General features: G+C 38.6%; 2 protein-coding genes across 3 annotated transcripts in view; one reads left to right on the forward strand and one right to left on the reverse strand.

Moving 5' to 3' along the window:
• Positions 1-3: 3 nt before the first annotated feature.
• slx1b (SLX1 homolog B, structure-specific endonuclease subunit) lies at positions 4-2,313 on the forward strand. Of its 2 annotated transcripts, XM_079452788.1 has the most exons (6): positions 4-462; positions 552-658; positions 733-784; positions 942-1,262; positions 1,338-1,553; positions 1,699-2,313. In XM_079452788.1, exons 1-6 carry the CDS (start codon positions 385-387, stop codon positions 1,726-1,728), a joined length of 804 nt encoding a protein of 267 aa, XP_079308914.1. In that variant the 5' UTR covers positions 4-384; the 3' UTR covers positions 1,729-2,313. The 2 variants fall into 2 exon arrangements, with proteins under 2 accessions (XP_079308914.1, XP_079308915.1); XM_079452789.1 differs by having other exon boundaries at positions 353-658; positions 1,699-2,166.
• A 1,775-nt stretch (positions 2,314-4,088) lies between these two features.
• The window catches only part of sema4f (sema domain, immunoglobulin domain (Ig), transmembrane domain (TM) and short cytoplasmic domain, (semaphorin) 4F), a 47,600-nt gene continuing 31,486 nt past the window's right edge, over positions 4,089-20,202 (reverse strand). The window contains exons 2-14 of the mRNA XM_079452612.1: positions 14,080-14,228; positions 12,365-12,424; positions 11,060-11,158; positions 10,834-10,945; positions 10,487-10,606; positions 10,187-10,341; positions 9,898-10,073; positions 9,620-9,761; positions 8,159-8,381; positions 7,915-8,024; positions 7,631-7,776; positions 6,935-6,981; positions 4,089-6,770 (exon numbers count right to left, since the gene is read on the reverse strand). Coding sequence (XP_079308738.1) covers positions 6,007-6,770; positions 6,935-6,981; positions 7,631-7,776; positions 7,915-8,024; positions 8,159-8,381; positions 9,620-9,761; positions 9,898-10,073; positions 10,187-10,341; positions 10,487-10,606; positions 10,834-10,945; positions 11,060-11,158; positions 12,365-12,424; positions 14,080-14,228 — 2,303 coding nt within the window. The 3' untranslated portion in view covers positions 4,089-6,006. The remainder of the gene's footprint in view (positions 6,771-6,934; positions 6,982-7,630; positions 7,777-7,914; positions 8,025-8,158; positions 8,382-9,619; positions 9,762-9,897; positions 10,074-10,186; positions 10,342-10,486; positions 10,607-10,833; positions 10,946-11,059; positions 11,159-12,364; positions 12,425-14,079; positions 14,229-20,202) is intronic.

The raw sequence follows: 20,202 nt of genomic DNA on the forward strand, positions 1-20,202 counted from the left end.
ACCAATCGTAGCATAGAATGTGAGGTCCTAGATTTCTTTGGCGCTTGCTTGATTCGCCAGATAGAAAAGTCAGTGGTAAAAAGATAAAAACGCTCTAAAATAATCGTTGGCTTCTTAATTATTTTTATTAAACTAACATATATTTAACTCATTGCTATAACTGATATCTATAAAAACTCAATTCCTTTATCTTTTATAGTATGTTTGCTCAGGCGATATCCGGACATCTTTTACGTGCTAGTTTGAAGCGAGAGGGCTTACAGTACGAAAACAAATGTTTTGAGTTCAGTTTACAAAATTAAACAGCGTTTCCTCAACACTTTACATATTTCATTAAACCTGTGGGTAGTTAGATTATGCAATACTATGGTCACATTGCTTTAAATGCTGATGTTTAAAGGTGCAGAACATACTATAATAAATCTTCTACACGCCATCTATATTCATACTTCTCTAAAACAGGTTCAGTATCTGTCGTTATTACTATGGTGGTGGAGGTGGAGAGTTTCTACGGAGTGTATATGTTGTATTGTTCTAACCCTAAATTTAAGGGTCGAATATATATCGGCTTTACTGTGAACCCAGAGCGCCGAATCGGTCAACATAACGCCGGGCGACACAAAGGGGGAGCGAAGAGAACCAGTGGCAGAGGACCATGGTAAGATGTCGGCCAAAGATTTGACATGGTGTTAACATGATACACTGTTAATTCATTTAATGCTTCTTTTAAAGGGAAATGGTGCTTATTATTCACGGCTTTCCGTCTGATATTGCAGCCCTTCGGGTAAATATGTTTTTTGTTGTATTTTGTTATTTCTGGTTGTGCAAAAGAATATTGGTGCATAAATGCTGTATTGTTTATGTTAACTAATGTAACCTAATTTTGAAGTGTTAACAAAGTAATTTCAGCCATTGACATTTATTTGTCTGTCCTACTCTAGTTTGAGTGGGCATGGCAGCATCCGCACATCTCTCGTCGACTGTCCCATGTTACCCGACGCACCCGTAAAGAGTCGAGTTTGCAGTTCCACTGGCGTGTAGTGTCAAACATGTTACGGGCTGCACCATGGTGTCGACTCCCACTCACTGTGCGCTGGCTGAAGCAGGAGTACCGTATGGACTTTGCTCCTGAGCTGCAGCCACCTCTGCACATCCCTCTAACTTATGGCTGTGTTCGTGCTAAGAGGAAACCACAGCAAGAGTGCGAGGAGCAAGAGGAGAGACGGATGGAGTGGTGTGCGCTTTGCAGAGAGCTTGTGAAGGTTGGTGACACTCTGGTGTTAAAGAAGACTAGCTCAATCCTGATCCCAATAAGACTGGCTTTTTTATGATTTCAGGCTGCAGACAGGCTGTCTTGTTTTCACCCTTCCTGTCAGATGGTTTGCCATTTGATCTGCCTGGCCCGACATTTTTTGAAGTCAGACCCTTCTCATCTAATTCCTGTGGAGGGAGAGTGTCCCGGCTGCAGTCACTCTGTGCTTTGGGGGAGTTTGATTCGCCACAAAAACAGCTGTTATGGTGATTTAGAAGAAATAACCTCATCTTCATCTCAGGTACATGATGTCTCTTGCTTAAAATAGATTTTAAGTTTTTCCAAAAAATATCAGTTATATCATGGAAATCCACTTTGATTATTTTATATAACATTATAGCAAGAGAAATGTTGAAATATGTTCTTTGTTTCTATTCTTTTAATAGAGTCATTGGACCGATGGACTACAGTTATGAGGACACAGCTGTTGTTATCACTTCAAGAAGTTTTAATGAGACTGAGATGTCTAGACGTTTTTAGGAAATGATGAGAGATTGAGCGTTTAACTCAAGTCTCCCTTGCCTTTAGCTATGATCATAAAGCTGAAAAGGGTCTTCACATCACAATTTATACTATGAAAAACATTTTAAACGTTTGTATGTAAATCAAGTATGGTGATATGTTTTGTACAATAAATCATGGTATTTTTATAGTTTATTAGTTACAAATGTTATTTATTTTACAGTTTTCCTATTCTATGTGTTGGGTTGTTACCTCATGGTCAGGGTAATTCAATTCGTTTTTAATTTATGTCAGTTATAAAATAGCATATTAAAACTAATAAAATATGTCATGCACAATACATAATTAAAAAGAATTGGGAAAAAAGTTAAGCATGAACTCACAATACTTAGTCAAATATATGCAACAGGTCTATATATTCCTGTTTACGGATAGATATTGTAAATATTGTTCCTCATTTCCATACTCTTATCACTGAGCATCTGCATGTCTCTCCACCGTAATTACCGGCTGAAAGAAAATAAACAGAGTGACTGAGTTATTATCCCCATAAGCTGTAGTTTGAGCATGCACTTAACAGACTAGATGAGAGTGAGCAGCACTCAATGACCTTACAGCAGTATGCAGCCAAAATGACAGAAAGCGCCTGCACTGCCATCACAAGCTTCTGCAATAACAGCATTTGTCCAAACCTTTCTTGTGGGTAAAAACTATAAAATAACCCAAACAATGCAACCAGCAAAGTATGTATCCATTTGCAAAAACGTCCGAAGTGACCTGTAGTATATTTGAAACACTTTATGAGGCATTACAGTCTGTGTGATGTGGGATGGAGGCTGGCATCACTTAAAAGTGGCACTGTTATTTGTGCCGGCGTTTAAAGCCAGGGATGTATTGAAGGACCCAAGACAGCAGAACTGTTGACCTTTTTAACAGGAATAGATGTAAACATGTTGAATTAAATCAACCAATAACAATAAAATCTGTAACAAGATATTGCTTTTACATTACAAGTGTTTGGTATTCATTTCTCTTGAGTAAATTGGGTAATTGATGCGAATTCGCATTATAATGGCAATCACTGTGTCACCACTTGCATTCAAAAGACAAGCCTTTATCTGAAACAATAATAAGATCCATCTAAAATATATGCAGATCAATTTCCAATTATTTAGTCTGAAAGAATAAAAATGGAAATAAAGAAGTATAAATAGTACATCCAAATCTATGTGCACATTTTAGGATTTTGTCCTCAAAATTTACAGCTGCAGGGTCTATATTCTGTGCAGCTAATCCAAGACTTCCAGCAATAATCGCCCATGATAGTGGATTCAGTGGTGGGTTATTTCCAACATAAATCTTTTTCTTTGGATTCTATTTGAAGCACATTCTAGAATAATGAAAAATATAGCCTTCACGAAAATATGTAATGTTTTAGAAGAATACTTCCTAAACTGCAGTGGATCTGTACTATCGCACGCAATTTTCTTGACTAAAATTAGAGCAGTAATTTCTTTATTCTGTATACATTATGGGTTCGCTGAAGTTTTTGCTATGTTTTTAAGAGGCCGTGACACCTATATATTAAATAGAAATGTAGAAAAACAATCATAAAACCAAATCAAATGTTATCTATGTAATCTTTTGTAACGAGATGGGCACAGCCTCGGCGTCTCCTGTTGCGTCGCGCAACAACAACGATTTGCGTCATCTGTAATAAATGAAACGTGTACTCGAAAGTTGATCTATAAAGTAATATGAACGTCAGGAAAACACACCCCTAATATTCTGGGCTCTTCCTCTAATTATTTGAGTTCTGAAAGCTTAAATTTGCACGAAATCTCGATTTGTACGTCTCTGTTATGTGACGTACAATTCATGGCTGACCAAAGTAGGCCTACACTTCCATCAATCTGACAAAAAAAATCTCTAAATATCTCTGATTTGACTTGCCTGGCATCGTGCTGCTGACCCACTAGTCATCGAACGAATATTTTAGAAAAGTACGTCAGATGCATAAAATGACTCCTTGACCTGAACTTCCGTGATTTGTCTCTGTTTTGAACACGTGTTCCGCCCCGTTATAAACCCGAATAACAGCAGTGAAGGATGCGAGGAACATAAATCGGACAAATCTCATATAAGCATCTCGGAGAGCTTGTGCGACGGGAATTATTACAGATGATTTGATATGTGATCCTTTCATGGAATATATGCAATTTCGTGCTGTAACTGTATTGTTTACAATGTTTTTGTTTACATTCCCCAAGGCCTTTAAATGTCTAAACAAAATAAATACTCTTGTTTTGAGAGGTAGTTTTTATTCAATTTTATTCCAAAGAGCATCATCACACAAACATCCATTCACATACAAACTCCTCCAATAAAGGTTTCAAAACAAAAATGTACATTTATCTCATCATATATAAATTATAAAAATAGAAACTCAGAATACAACATATCTGTACATCAATTAACATATTTCATTGTTAAAAAACAAAACAAAGAAGACCATGTATCACTAAATGATTTGTTATTTCTGGACAAGAACTTGCTAAAAACGGATAGATTCAGAGGGTGGGGGTCTGCCAACAATTGCCACGAAGAGTGGACCAGAAATACGATTTTTGAGTTTTAAAAGTGTGAATAGATAGAAAGATACTTGTCCAGAAGAAATGAAATATATTATACATAATTCAGGGGTTACCTTCATATCGACATAATGTTACAAAATATTTTATTATAAAAAAGATTTACAAAATAAATAAATAGAGAGAGTAAGACAGATCCATATTTGTGTGTCAATGGCAGAAAATGGCAACATCAAGGATGAAGAATAACCGTTTATCACAGGTTAGGAAGACTCCCTCTAGTGGTGAAAACCAAAGAGAGAATAAACAAAATGTAAAGATCTTTCTCCCATTTTCTTGTATATTCAGAGATATTTACATTCTCCTGAAACAAACATCATTATGGCTACATAAATATAACACTCGTGTATTTGGAGTGCTTACATTACTCTGCAGCCCGATTATAACTACACATGTCTGGCTCTGTCCTGTGAGCTAAATGTCTCATGCACTTTATTGGGGATACATATACCTTCAAATAGGCACATTTTCTGTCCTTAAAGGGAAACTATAAACAATCACTGATTTCCTTCACTTTCTTCATTTGTATTTACGCATTCGTGCTACATGTCCATCATTTTGTGGTCCTTGTTGTCTTCATTAAACTGTGCAGATTTTTATACATGCTACATTTGGTTCAGAATGGACACCTCAAAACATTCCCAGCCTTATTTCCAACACGCATAACTGTGGCTGAATCATATGGCAATGACAAGTCCAATTCACCATCTACCGTCAGGACTGACGTGGACTCACATACAAGGAGAAGTTTCTCTTTTCCTCTTAATGTTTTCTATTCAGTCGTGCCCTTCCGGTCAGACATCTGAAAGAGGCCGACAAGTTACTGTTTTCATATTGCACGGAGTGACCTGGAAGCCTTACAAACGCCACAGTACACGACAGAAACAGTACTCAGATTACCACTTGGTCAGTAAAGCAAGAAGGTAATCATGTTTCTATCATCCGTCATGAATAGATTATCTTCTCCTGACAAGCATCACACAGTGGTTTCGTACTAAAAAGCCCTTCATATGCTATTAAATCTGGCTGTGTAGAATGGGCAAATGTTATACGGCTCTGTGCTTCTCTGATATACAGACGTATAAAGGTCATTTCCCCTTTGAAAGAGTTGTGGAACAGAAAACCGACCAGAGCGTACTGAACTACACACAGACTGTGTGTGCGTGTGTGTGTGGCTTTGAGGACGACGTGTCAAAGTGCTGATAGCTGGCTATAAAAAACCCTTGCTCTTTATCTTACCATCGACCTGATCCAACACATGTTGAAACCAAAGAATACACACAGAACTACACACAGCACTAAATGCACACTGAAGTGAATGGACTAGATGACAACGTAATAGAGTACAATAGTAGAGGAACTTCTAGCACACATTTTTTGTGTGGGCACATGATTGTGTGTGTGCTTCTTTGTGTGACCGCTTGCGTTTCTTATATATTTGGAATGTATGTTGTCAGTTTCTCTGATTGTCTGCTTCCTCCTGCTCCAGCACGTCCACACTTGGAAAACACAAAAAATTGTGTTGTCTGTGTTTGTCATCATGCATACTCTGCTTTTTACAGAAAAAAGGAGTGCCGGTCTTCAGATAGAGCTCTCCTCACATTGTGCCAGCGGTGCTCCTCTTAGACAAGGCAGCTTGGAAAACTCCTCCTCCATCTCACTGAGCACATCCCCAAGCCCCTCCTCTTCTCCATCTGGCCCCGCCCTTTCTCTACCATCCAGTTCCTCTGCCAGGTTAACAGCTGACTCATGCAGTTTCGGTCCACCTGAGTTGGTATAAATATGCCTTCCATTAAGACCGCCCGAATGCATGCCGTGTCCGTTCAGAGTTCCGTTCCTTTTCTCTGTTAATGGCATGGCTTCCGACAGGAAACTGGCACTGCTTGGAGACTGGGGAGTGTCTGTGGAAGGGAGCAAGTCCCGCCCCTTTTCTAACGTGGAGGATGAGTGCCCGCCACCCCGCATACCGCCTTGCCGTTTGTAAATCAAAAATAAACAGATGACACCGATAATAAAACCAACCACGAGAAATATGATGTGCGAGGCCAAGAAGTGACGGCTACTAGCGGCGGCCACGTTCCCCTCCATGCTGGGGTTGTTGAGGGTGAGCTGGTACTCGGCTTTGCGACAGGGCGGCTGATCTCTGCCAACTTCGTCGCACAAACAGACGTAGTTGCCTAGGCTCTCCTGTGTGACCTCAACCTCCAAGTCATAGTTGTGGCGGCGGGTTTGGCTGAAGGGAGGAGAGACCCAGTGGCAGGGACGAGGGGAGAGTTGCACGCAAGAAAGCAAAACCCGCAGACCCTCTTCGACGCGCATTTCAGTCACTGGTGGGGAGCAAAGACCTACAGAACGTGAGAGAGTTTAAAAAAACACGAATACCAATAAAACAAGCTTGGTATTTCAGTAACATTTAGCAGACACTTTGGAAAAATAGCAAAAATGCACAATTTAGCCAATTGTTTAATATTTGCGTTAAGTAGTATATCATTGGTTCTGTCAGACCTACCTTCACCTTTGTTGCATTGGCTGACCAAATCTTCCTCTTTACCATGCCTGAAACACAAATGCAACAAAAATTTATTTGTTTGTTTTTGTAATGTAATTATAGTATAAATTTGGGCAAATTTGTTACTAGTTTTTGTCATTTTACATGAGGAGTTTATTTTTTATTTCCAGCGAACAAATGTTGTGCCTCATCAAGTTTACTGCTAAGGCAGCATTTCGAATTTGTTGTTTATTTTAAGTTTTCTAAATAACATTTAAAGTGATAGTTGACCCAAAAATTACAATTCTGTAATCATTAACTCAACCTCTTCTCGTTTCAAACCTCTATGACTTTCTTTCTTTCACAAAAAACAAAAGAAGATTTTTGTTTTGAAGACTGTTGTTAACCGGCACCCATTCACTTGGTTTTGTGTCCATACAATAGAAAGGAATGGGTGTCGGCACTGTTCCGTTACCAACATTCTTTAAAATATCTTCTTTTGTCTTCTGCGGAATAAAGTCATACAGGTTTGAAATGGCTGAGGCTGAGCCTATATTTTAAGCCTATATTTTATTAGATTTCAATTAACCAATGTTTTAAAAGTTAACAATAATAACCCTGAAACAGACACAAATAACATGAATGTTTTGACTGTAAGGAAGCAAGAAAAATAGATTTTACTCTCATGGGTTGTGTATGTGAGAGAGTGTGAATTACTTTGCCATATCACAAGCTTGCTTTTTATGACTCCACACACAGCCGAGGCCCCGGGCACGCGCACACACCTCACAAGAAGTGTGCACAGAACATCCCCCTATGGGTAACTTCACCAGAGAGAGAGGGGAACCAACCAGAGCCTCGTTCTACAACAGTTAAGCATTCGATATTTATTCATTTTTAGGGAGATGTACAGTAATGCTTTCTACCACAAATTAAAAGCAGAAGCAGATTACAATATAACATTTAATAAAACTAGATATGCGTGTTAGGTGCTTGATTACCTTGTATAGCAATATGTTATTCACTGGCTCTTGTGCAGAAAACAGGGTGACTTCTTCGATCAGAGTTGCATTCGGGCCGACCACGGCAACTGTGTGTAGCTCTCCTCGATCTATAATACACACACACATACACACGTGTACAGTACATTACCCAGATGAAGACATTTCAATTCAATCTCAGATGAACATAATCACACAATTTAATATATTGTGTTTTTTGCATCTATTTACACAAAACACTTACCCGTTCCAAGATGCAAAACAGTGGCCGTTTGTTCCTTACGACCGCTGGGGGCTTTTGTCAAGGTAACAGCAAGTTTGGTGTATGTGATGCCTTTCCTGATCATAAGCGGTGCGGTCACCACATTGTTCTCCATGAGAGGATGATCCCGCATGTACGTCAGCACTTTATCAGGCAGCTTCAGGCTGGACTCAAAGCCCTGTTCCCTCAGAGCACTGTTCAAGCACTGACACAGAAGGCACATCATTAACAAAATCCAAAGTGAAGATTAAAAGCCAGACATTAGTGATGGTGAGTAGAACAGACGCTTCTTATGGGTTCATACAGGTACAATGTTGTCTGGTAAAACTACAAGCAACTCTCCACTTTGCCTATACAGTACTGCACCTTGTAATATCGCTGTGTAAACTAGTACCATAAAGTGAAGTATTAGTACAGTAAAGTATATATTTAGTGTATTATAATATTACTGCAGTATAGTATAGAACAGTGGTTCTCAAACTTTTTCTATGTAAGGTCCCTTGTGTGGGGCGCATTGCTTTGAGCCCCCCCAAATAAAGACTTATGATCTTAAACTTTGGTTTTTATAAAATGCTGAAACATCAATTATTTTGGTTGGTGGTATTATTTTTTCTGATTGCACAAAATTTATGATAAACATTTCTATACTTCATAAAATGGCACAAAAACTGTGCCCCCCCTGAATCCATCTTGGGGGCCCCCAGTTTGAGAACGACTGGTAAAGAATGATATATAGAATATATATGGAATAGTATAGAATTAGTACATTATAGCATGGAATAGTGTAGAATTATTACAGTATAGTATACAATTAGTTTTTTACATTAGAAAAATATAACTGCAGTATAGTATATAATAACATATAGAATCATATAAAATTATAAAGTATATACAGATATATATATGGAATAATATAGAATTTGTACAGTATAGTATAGTATTACAGTCTTAGTATAGGATATAATTAAAACAGTATTAGCATATATTACTACTGCAGTTTAGTATAGAATAATATACAGATATATATGTTATTACATACATTCATACATATATACTATATGTATGTGTATATATAGATGTGTTATGTAGTAGTATAGTTAAGCATTAGTATATTATAATATCAATACAGTGCAGTATAGAATTAGTTTAAAACAGTCTAGCGCAGTGTAGTACCATATAGTATTATTACAGTATAGTCTAGAATAGCATACTAAAATACATGAAAATAAAGTACAGTAAACTAAGGTACAGTACATATTAAAAGTTGATCTACGCCACGGCACAGAACAGGTTACAGTAAATATTATATATTATTATGTATTGTAATATAGCATTATTGTAATATATAGTTTTCTATTATGTAATACTGTATCGTATGATCCAAAGCATCTTTTTGAACTGTATTATTGAGAAATGTGTAGTAGTGAGGGTGTAGCTATATACCTGTCCCGGTCGTGGTGTTGGTACTGGCTCCGGGTTAATAAAGTTCTCACAGCTCTTCTTTAGCTCTTTAAAGGGGCCATTCAAAACCTTCGTGATCTCCTCCAGACTGTACACACACACCGCAGAAAGCTCCTCGCGCTCCCTGCACATCAACACAACACAAAGATCAGGTGGTCAGGCACAAAATCAATCGCGGAGCAATGAAAAGCAAAGCAAACAAAACACTCAGAGATGAGATCATTCCAGATATTCAGAGAAGGTGAGAGGGAACAATGTACCATTGCGAGGTGAATATGCCATAGAAGTGTGTGCTGTTGGGGACTCCGGGCTGGTGCTCTACAGTAAAGACATCTGTCAGAACGTTAAAACGCTGTCCACTGCCTTCACATACCAGCTGGGCCTTCAGAAATGTCGTCCACCTCCTCTGCAGAGTCTTCATACCACCTACATCAGACTGGTAGACAGTGAGTGAGATAAAACATACAAATATGAGGAAAATATATATATATCATTATTGATTTAATACTAAAGTAAACGAATGCTGAGGAAAACAGACTGGATTAGTACCTTGCAGACTCTTGCCACCCTGGGCACTTTGACTTTGGTGTAGAAGTCGTATTCTTTAGCAACTTCAGTGAAGAAGAAGTAAATTTTGTCATCCTCACCGGTAGGGTTATTCTTCTCATCCTCTTGGATGAAGGCAGAACTGACAAACTCTGGATCTGTGTAAAGAAATAGGCAGGGGCCATGAAATTCCAGTAAAATAAATGGAAAGGAAACTTTACATTTGGTGGATGTGTACTAATGAAAAAGATTGATTTGCTTTGAACATAGAACAATAGCGTGTAGTTGTGGGGAGTGTTTTACCACTAAGCCAGCTGATGGATTGCTCGGTCCGGATGCGTTCCTGCTCGATGCCCATTGCCCTGGAAATATCGTACATTGTGCCAAGGAAGTTAATACTGGCGGCAGTGTAAAGAATTCCCCCTAAAAGAAAAGAGCGTTAGAGAGTTATCAAATACGATACTTAGGTTACATTTGTAACTCATTCTGTCATTTATTTCAAATAAATCTTATATTAAATATTTGCTGCAATAGGGAAAAAACACACAATTCAATTGATCTGTTAGTAGCAATAATTAGTAGCAATAACAAGATCTGATCAATATATTAACAAGACAGCAGTTAGTAGAATAATTTTTGGTATACCACACCTGCCATGACGGCAGTGTAATGCTGGCGAGGTTGGAAGGGGCACTTCCCTTTCCCCGTCTCCATCTTCACATTGCCATCCTCGTGCTTCTCCAGTGAGAACGAAGAGATGTTCTACGCACGGTCACAAACATAGACAAGTGTCATAAATATGTGTCCCTAAATACATTAGAAACTGGTCAAATGTGTCTTCATATGTACGAATGTTTGCTTCACACATGCGCTTACAATGAAGGCACACTGAGGATCGAAGGCAAAGGTCCCACAAGCATATATTCGTCCATCTCCCAAAAACTCTAGCAGACGGACGTAGTTCCTGCAATCGCCCTGTGAGGGGCAGCAGAGTAAAGAACAAGCTCAGAAACGGTGCACAAAGTGCAAATCATGCTCATCATCAGACCTTTTGTTTGTTTTCTGTAGTTGTACCTGAAAATGTACAGAAGAGCTACGATGACACTTCTAAAATACAGTTGCAAAAGAAAATCATAACTGTTTTTATTTCAATAGCTTTATCATGTTTGGCACATAAAAGAAAATGCTTCCAGACTCAAGAAGAAAGAACATCTTGGTTAACCACAGTACAGTTTATGCCTAAACCATCTTGTTTTTGCATTTTGCTGGTGTATCATGAATCGTTTTACCGTTTACTTGTTTTTTAGTCTATTAAAAACTCTGTGTAAATGTATAAGACAGCCCAAGGAAGGTTAAATAACATTCTGAGCAGCTTCTGTCTCCAGCACAATGCTTTTTACAGCCTGTATGGATGTTTAAAGGGTGACTTTGTGTATTGCTGTATCTATGACAGTGATGGGTAACCTGAGCTATGTTTGAGACCCCCAGACGTTTTCATACTGTGAGACCTCCATACCCCTATACTGTATCAGGCATAGTAAATCAATCGTGATGGACATTTCACAGATTTCCGGCATAACTGCAAGGTTGACATTTTGATTGAGAACCCAGCTTGAATATGTTTTACTGAAAAACATTACATTTCTGGATAAATACAACATGAACACATCAATAAAGACGAATAAGAGACTCCTCTGTGTTTCTTCTGTTTGTGTGCAGGAGAAGAGAAAATGTGTATTTCAATGAACAGCAACATATCTGTGGGGTCAATTATCTTACACCTTCCGATCTTTCTCTTTAGCGTCAATTTCTTCTCCATTCTATTACTACATACCTATTGTTTGCCTAATCACGCCCTTTCTGACCCTCCCCCACTGAGGTCTCAGCCCACTTGTCAATCATCCACAGGTCCCTCCCCCAACATGCAGTGAACGCTAACCACAGATAAGTGAGCTCGTTAACTATCTGTTTCATTCACATTAGTCCCATCCTCAGCAGAGAGAAAAACTGAGAGTCTTGAAACATAAGTATTGCTACTATCTTTAAAAAATGCCTTAAAAAATACAAGTGACTTCATTCAGATTCAAACATAATTTGCTACCTTTTCGCATAATGTTTGTAATTTTTTGCTATTAAGTTAATAACATCACCACACCAACATCTTCAGGCAAACACGCTCACCTCGGTTTTTCCCTTAGCAACACACGATCTCCTCTTCTCTTCTGCAACACTCCACTCAATCTACATAGATAGCGGGAGAGAGAGAGAGAGAAAGAGAGAGAAAGATAAGTACTTCAGATTCCATGCTTGTTAAAAAGAAAACTGTGTCAGGCCTGGATATTTAAAGATTGTTTGGCCTGTAGATACAGTGTGAACAACAACATAAAAATGTGCAAAACATCCCTCATCGTTTTGTCATTCAATGGTCAAATGCATCCATCCATTCTGCCAAAATGTATTGTATAATTGAATAACATACGTTTTTGGAGGATCTATTGACAGAAATGCAATATATTATACATAACTATGTCTTCAGAGGTGTATAAAGACCTTAAAAAATGAAGCGTTTTGTTTTTCTTACTGTAGAATGGGCTATTTACATACACCGTGGGTGCCCTTACGTGGAATTCGCAATGTTGTTTCTACAGTAGCCCTAATCTGACAAACTGCTCTACAGAGTTTTGTAAATATGTTATTTATTTCGGCAAAGAAGTGAAAACGTGACGACATCTTAGTCCTGTGTCAGCCGCAGTAGGGAAGGGGTGAAGTGAGCCGTTGGTTTTTATTCGCATCCTCACCACAAGATGCCACTAAATTTAGTACACTGGACCTTTAAACCAACAGCAAAAATTGAATTCTTCATTTAAATTCAATATTATTCCCTTATGGCTTGAAAACATTTTAAATATGTTTAAAATCTAAAAATAATGTTATATAACGTTACATTTACATTGATTCATTTGGCAGACGCTTTTATCCAAAGCGACATACAATTAGGAGAGCAAATAAACATTTTGTCAACACGCTAAACATAATCATTACTTAACAAGGGGTTTGCAAGCGATTTGGTGCCTCGCTGTGATGGAACAACCAGGCGTCGCTCATTTTCAGACCGAATGAAGGGAGAGGATGTACACCTGGAGCAGTGAGGCAAAGGGGCGAATTTGCCGTTACCGTTCTGAAGGCCAGTGTCAGCGTTTTAACTGCAACTGGCAGCCAGTGAAGTGAAATCTGGAGGGGGATTTGAATTAAAATTCAAATCTCAAAAATGTAGAAACTCTATGCATAGGGCCGTTCATATCAGCACAGGAAATGAGGTCAAGATATCAATGCAATGATCTCAGCACAGTAGCTCTCTTTAAACTTCTATCTAGCATTACATGACACATAACTGAGTAATTTGGCTTCTAGACAATGAGCAAAGTGCAGATCGAGGAAGGGGCAAGAATGTTCTGGGCTCTGACAAACGTGCGATGTGCTTAGGGGCAAATGGACGTGACGCCACATTAGAGAGTGTGATACATTTTGAGCCTGATAAGAGCAGACAGCGAGCTGCTGGGTGAAATGGGAGGGCCGCTGGGACGGGTTTATTTAGTTAGCGAACTGCACTAGCGACCAGGAATGAGATCATCTTCTTAGCTTGATGAAAAGCAGTGTGTTCAATCTTATTAGGCTGTCTATTATGAGGACTCTGTGTGCGTGTGTGCTTGATGCTGTAACACGGCACAAACCTCTTTTATTGAATTGGAATGACTTAGGTGAATTTAGCTTTCCACTTTTTGTTAATTATTTTCTATTGATTATAGCAAATACTGTTTCTCTCCAATGGGTGTATATACAATAAAGAATAATGAAAACCAGAAGCTGTTCACAGCTCAAGGGAAACGAGAGCTCACCTTCATCCTCTTTGATAGATTGGCAGTATCCACGGAGAAGACAGCATCCCGTGCTCCCAGGTACAGAATCCCAGACGAACGATCCAGCAGGAAGGTGCTGAAGTTATACACGCCCCCAAATTCACGAGAACCCAGCTTAGACATGTCCACTGGGGGAATAAAAGAAGATTTGATTTTATCTAACCGATTAAAAGACAGCATCACTGAAAATCCAAGAAACACACAAATTCAATATAAAATTCATATATACTTGCATTCACACAGAGTATTAGTAATTCTGATCATTAAATATATTCAGATACGTGTAATGGTGTTGATGCTATAAAATTTTGAAAGCATTTAAGATGTGCTGTAGCTCACATGCCTGGGGCAAATTTAATAAACCATCTGAGCTTAGTAGTTCTTTTTCATTTAAATTGTAAATATCACTTTAATCATAAATAAGATCAAATCTTTAAAAGAGATATATTTACATTTACAAAGAAAGATTCGCTTATAGGAAAAGAGACAAATCATGAGTAGGAGGGCGATGTGGGGAAAAAGGACAGACCACATTCATATATAAGGTGATGTAAGTGTCAGTGGAAAGTAACACTAAAACCGACACTAAAAAAAAGTGTCTTACAGGACACAAAAAATGTTCAGTCGGTGTGTTCATACAACACACAGACACACTATTTTCTAAATAAATGCTGCCCCTTAGCCGTTCAGACTGTCCCCCCTGTTCAATGTTTGTCATGAGGACATTAGATGGTGACTGTCTGTGATCAGTGGCCCTGTGACCTTCATGACTTCTGCACTTATTAGTGTGCATGCATGCATGGAAGTGTTTGCCAGTTCGTGCTTGTTTGTACTGACTGTGCCGACTGGGACCGAGCACCCGTGATCAGATTGATTTATTCTAGGTAATCTCTTTCCACCTATTCACCCCTATAGTTACTCAACTTCAGAGATCTCGAAGGCCACAATCAAAACATAACTGTAGCCGAGGTGATAACAACAAACAAGCATGCCTGCTTACATCCGTCAAGAGATATGTCTCATGCGTCATTACACATCAAAAATAGAGCACACACATTTGTTTGTATTCTCTTATGACCAAGGTTTATATATCCTTCATCTTGTAATGTAATGACCTTTGGAAACCAAACAAAACCTGTGTGAATTTCTTTGTTCTGGTGAACACACAGGACGATATCTGGAAGATTGCCGAATCTCATCCCCCATTGACTCCCATAGTATTTTCTTCCCTACCATGGTTGTAAATGGTGGATGTGATCTGACATTCTTCCTGATTTCTTCCTGTGTGCTCGGCAAAACAAATAAATGTATACTTGTTTGGAACAATCTAAGGGTAATCTAAGAATAAATGATGACAGAATTCTACTGTAGATAAATGTAAGCACATGTCGGCACATGGTCTTCTAAATGGGTGTTCATTTGAAACGCAAACAACAAATTTGAAACATTTTAGCGCTTTGTACATTTCTAAGCATCTGCAGTCTGCAGGAACCACTGCATGCATTCACTATAAAGGTAGCACATCACAAGCTGTATGCATACCATGCATACACTTAAAACACAATCTGATGACATCACAAGAATGCCTCAATATTTTTCTTCAGTCACCAAACCTGCTTTTCTGACTCGGCACAAGCTAACACACACAGTTTGACAGGTTGTTTGTTTACTTTTAAATAAGTGGAAAGTCATTTGAGTCTCTGCTTGTCTGGGTGCCAAAGACAGACAAGCAAATCTGAGCTGGGGTGGCACAACATTTACGAGAATTTCACAACTCTTCTTGCTCTCCTCTTTCACCAAGTTTCCTATCATCCTTCTTTATTGTAAAAAAAGTATATATGCACACCTGTAATGGCACATTATTTGAAATAATTGTACTCTTATTTTATACTCTTATTATACTCTCTCTATTTCTCTCCCCATCTACTTCCTGCTCAATCTGTGCCTTACAACCTGCCAAAAAGCCCCACCCATTACTGATTGTCACTTCCAATAAGAGACAAGCAAAAGATAGAAATACTAGATGAAAACAGATGGAGACATTTGCTTCAGGCAAGGTCCTGCCTATATGTCCTCATGTCACACTACTTCCTGTCCCTCTAGGTTCTACCAGAAATGTGGTGTTGGTTCTTCGAGACCATCTGCCCCCCGATCCCCCAAACCAAATGCCAATCCCCAAACTGTGCGTTTGACCGCTCACCTGATGGATGTGTGTGTGTGTGAATGAGGGAGACAGAAAATAAGCATTAGATTGGAGCTGATGCAATATAAAAAATGTCCAAAATCCTGCCGCATTTACAGTATGCATTTAAATGGTAAAATGTCACACTGCGATGTGCTATCATAGGCTGAAAGAGGAGCCAACACCAACCTTTACCCATGAATCATTCATCCAGCCTCAGGACATTAATCATGAATGAAGAGCCAGAGTTGGGGGGATGCATTCTTCATAGCTCTCCTTAAATAACCAAAAATGTTCTCCTTATCTTTCTTATCCTCTGTCTGCTCTACCGTGAACACACAATGTGTTAAGTCGGCTACAACAGATTCTACGGCTTTTTTAAATAATTTACAGTAAAGCTGAAGCTGTCAGTCACAGAGAAACACAACCACATTAATTGTTTTTATTTGTAAACATTCAGGTTACTGAATTAAATAATAAAAATAAATAATGAATTATAATAAACCATCTTTAAATGTAAGAATTCGCCACATTTTTACTACCAACAAAAATAAAAAATAGAAATTAAAACTATTATGTCGACGACCAGGAAAATGATTGCTCTAAGGCAGGGCTAGTCAACTGGTGGCCCGCGGGCCAAATGCGGCTGCCAATCATCTTTACCTGGCCCGCCTTCACATTTCAAATAAAACCTCAAAGAGCGGTGGCTTTAAGAAAGGCTAACCCTGAGACGCCTCATCTTTGAACTCCAAAATGCTGCTACATTCAATACAAAAGTAATATTCATAACAATACTGACGTCTAATAAAGTGATTTGATTGGTCTGTCTAGAAAACGTATCTCATTTGCAACGTTATAATCGGCCATCCACAGCCACGAGCATTCAGTTTGCGCACACGATAGGTTGCGTTCTAAAACGCATCTTGTGCCATTGAAAATTACTGCAGGAAGGGTACACTATGTGAACGGTTGTCTCAGCATTCAGTACCTATGTATGCAAAATTTACTAAAATTTTCAGTCACACTTCAACCTTGTGACTCATCCAAAATGATAATTCCTACTGTGGTTTTCCCACTGGGAATTTTCCAAGCCTTATCTGCTGTCTCGAGAGAAACAGATAAAACGCTGAATCCATGATTTATGATTTATTCCACAGAATCACTTCATGGTTCCTTGTGTAGACAGTATTACAGCTGACTTACTGAATTAATAAAGCCAGAGCGTCTGTGAGAAAAGAGTAAGATAGAGGATAGCAGGAAGGAGTATCTGTGGAAAGCACATGCAATAAATGTAACCTCAAGCATTTAATACGCCATAAAGATGTGCGGCGTGATTCATTTTCAGATGACGAGGACACCAGACGTGACTCTAAATGATGTAATAGTGGATCATACCTCACCTTATTCATAAATAAAACCTTAACAACAGAGATTAGCTCATCTTTTAAAATATTGAGAAGGTGAAAGGAGACGCTACTGCACTTAACAAACTAGTCAATGTTTAACTGCGAAAAAGTTGTATAAATAAATTTTATTTATAAAAACATAACACTACATCATGTAAGGTCTTTATGCACCTCTGAAGACAAAGGTACGTATATTATATTGCATTTCTGTCAATAGATCCTCCAAGAAAATTCAAATTGGACCTTTAACCACATCAGAACCGAATGAAGATGCTTCATCGGTTTCTTACAGAAAAGGACAAACGTGTCAAATGATTAAAGTAAAATGGAGGCTTAAAGCTTTGCTGCTCTGCATATGGCCTTTAAGATATTAAGTAACGTCACTGTATAACAATCCAGAGAGGGGCATATTTGGTTACATCACAGATCATCATTGTCTTAAAAAATCATTTAGACAAAGTCTTACATTTCATAGACAAAACGCAACAACACTAGTGTGTCACAGGTAATCTTTTAAATTCATTGACTCAAGTAACCAACAAACAAATGTCATTCTTTTTCCTTGAGTTAAAGAGTGATTCCCACAGCTCTCAGTGGCTTGGTGGAAGTTTCTTACACCGCATCCTAACCAAACATGATGCGACGCTGTGATATGCGATTAAAGGTATCCTTTCCATGTTGAGAGCTCCGCCCACACAACGATCTCATTCGATATAAGTTCTGCACCTCATGAATATTTATCACCAAACATGGATGATGACAGGCTATGTAGATTTGATTACATACGTTTAGTCTCTGAAATTCTAGCGTTGGCACAACTGAGGTCATGAGAACAGTACGCATCTCTCTTCACGTGTCTCTTCAGCTGCAGCGAGAGAGGGTACGTGGACAGAGAAGAACTGTTCTGATTGGCTGTGTTTTGTGATTGATTGTCACGACCCACCCTTTTTTTCGCGTTCGGTATGGACAAACAAATTGCTTATGGCAGGAATCTCATCGCGTCACGTTTGGTTAGGACATGGAGTTAGGCTGAGGCTTTGTCTAGGTGTCCAACTTGCTCATCCACCGAATGTGATAGTTGGTGACAAGTTCTGTGGGAGCGGTCTGGTCGTGGCGTATAGTAGTCTATATGTTGATTCACTTAAATTTCACCAACGGACTTTATCAATACATGTCTGTGGCATTTCTTCATGACAACTTGTGTTATATTTCCTTCTCGAACCTATCAGATATTAATGTTAACCAACAAAGCAGCAACTATTACCAATTGCAAAATGCATACTATGATCTATCACTGTAAGTTCTGTCTTTATAAATTTATCAGTCTCCATTCTCGCTATACAGTTTGTCAAGTGTGAGGCAGTCATGACATGGACCCTTACATTTCTCCAAACTTGTCCACACGTTCAAGGATCTGTTTGACATAATGCATAATGACAGCCAGGCTGGAGGCTTGACTGTAGACAACATCAGGAATAACTTAAAGTGACTGCAGTGTCGGAAGCGTGGTGAGTTTGCTTATAACACCAATATTTAGCAGCTCCGCAGAATGAATTTCTCTGGCTCTTAACAAAAACAGGACGTAAAATGTCAACAGTCCATTTACCCCTAAGAGTCTGTGATAAATAGATATGCTCAACATCTGTTCACCACAGAAACAACTTGAAATGAACAGCTGCGATCTGGAGTTTAAACTCACAATGGGTTTAATTAGTTTGCACTCTGAATAATCTGTGTAACACTGATCTGATGTTGTCTATAGAGAACACAGCTGTAGTCTCATGTGTTCATACTGCAAGTGTCTTCTTTCATTCACTTCCTTCCACAAGCCTACATATGCACTTCGACATTCTTTCGAACCATAGAGGTTTACTTTGTACATTTGAAAAACCTGCCTGTCCCCCCCCCCACACACACACACACAAATATTCTCAATAGCTGATTCTCATAGATGTGTTCCAGCTGCACAGACAGTGTGTATGTGCGTGTGTGTTGCAAGTTACAATAGCTGGCTCGGCAGACTATAGAGCTTGGATTATAGATGCCGGTTTATTCTAGTCTAGTTTTAATCACTAGTTTCTTTTAGACGTGCACTGTTTAAACTAAACTAAAATATAACACATTATTCCGCATCTTTGTGAACCATTTCATTTACTTGAGCCATTCAAATTATTCATGATTTAAAGGGATAGTTCCCTTCAAAATGAAAAATATTTCATCATTTTCCCACTCTCATGTCTTTCCAAACCCGTATGACTATATTCTGCTGAACACAAAAGAAGATATTTTGTAGAACATTGGCCCCCGTTGACTTCCATTGCATGGACATAAACCACTAAGTCTGTTGTTTCACAGAAGAAAGATTCATACAGAATTTGAACTACAAGAGGCTAAATAAACAATGACACAATGACATACGTTTTATTTTGGAGTGACCTACTGTTTTAACTCATTTCTGGGAACTCGCAGACTCATACACAAACACTAGTAAGGTAGCACAAAGTATTTCCACTG

The sequence above is a fragment of the Barbatula barbatula genome (genome assembly GCF_947034865.1).
Source record: "Barbatula barbatula genome assembly, chromosome: 1".
NCBI classification, from domain to species: Eukaryota; Metazoa; Chordata; class Actinopteri; order Cypriniformes; family Nemacheilidae; genus Barbatula; species Barbatula barbatula.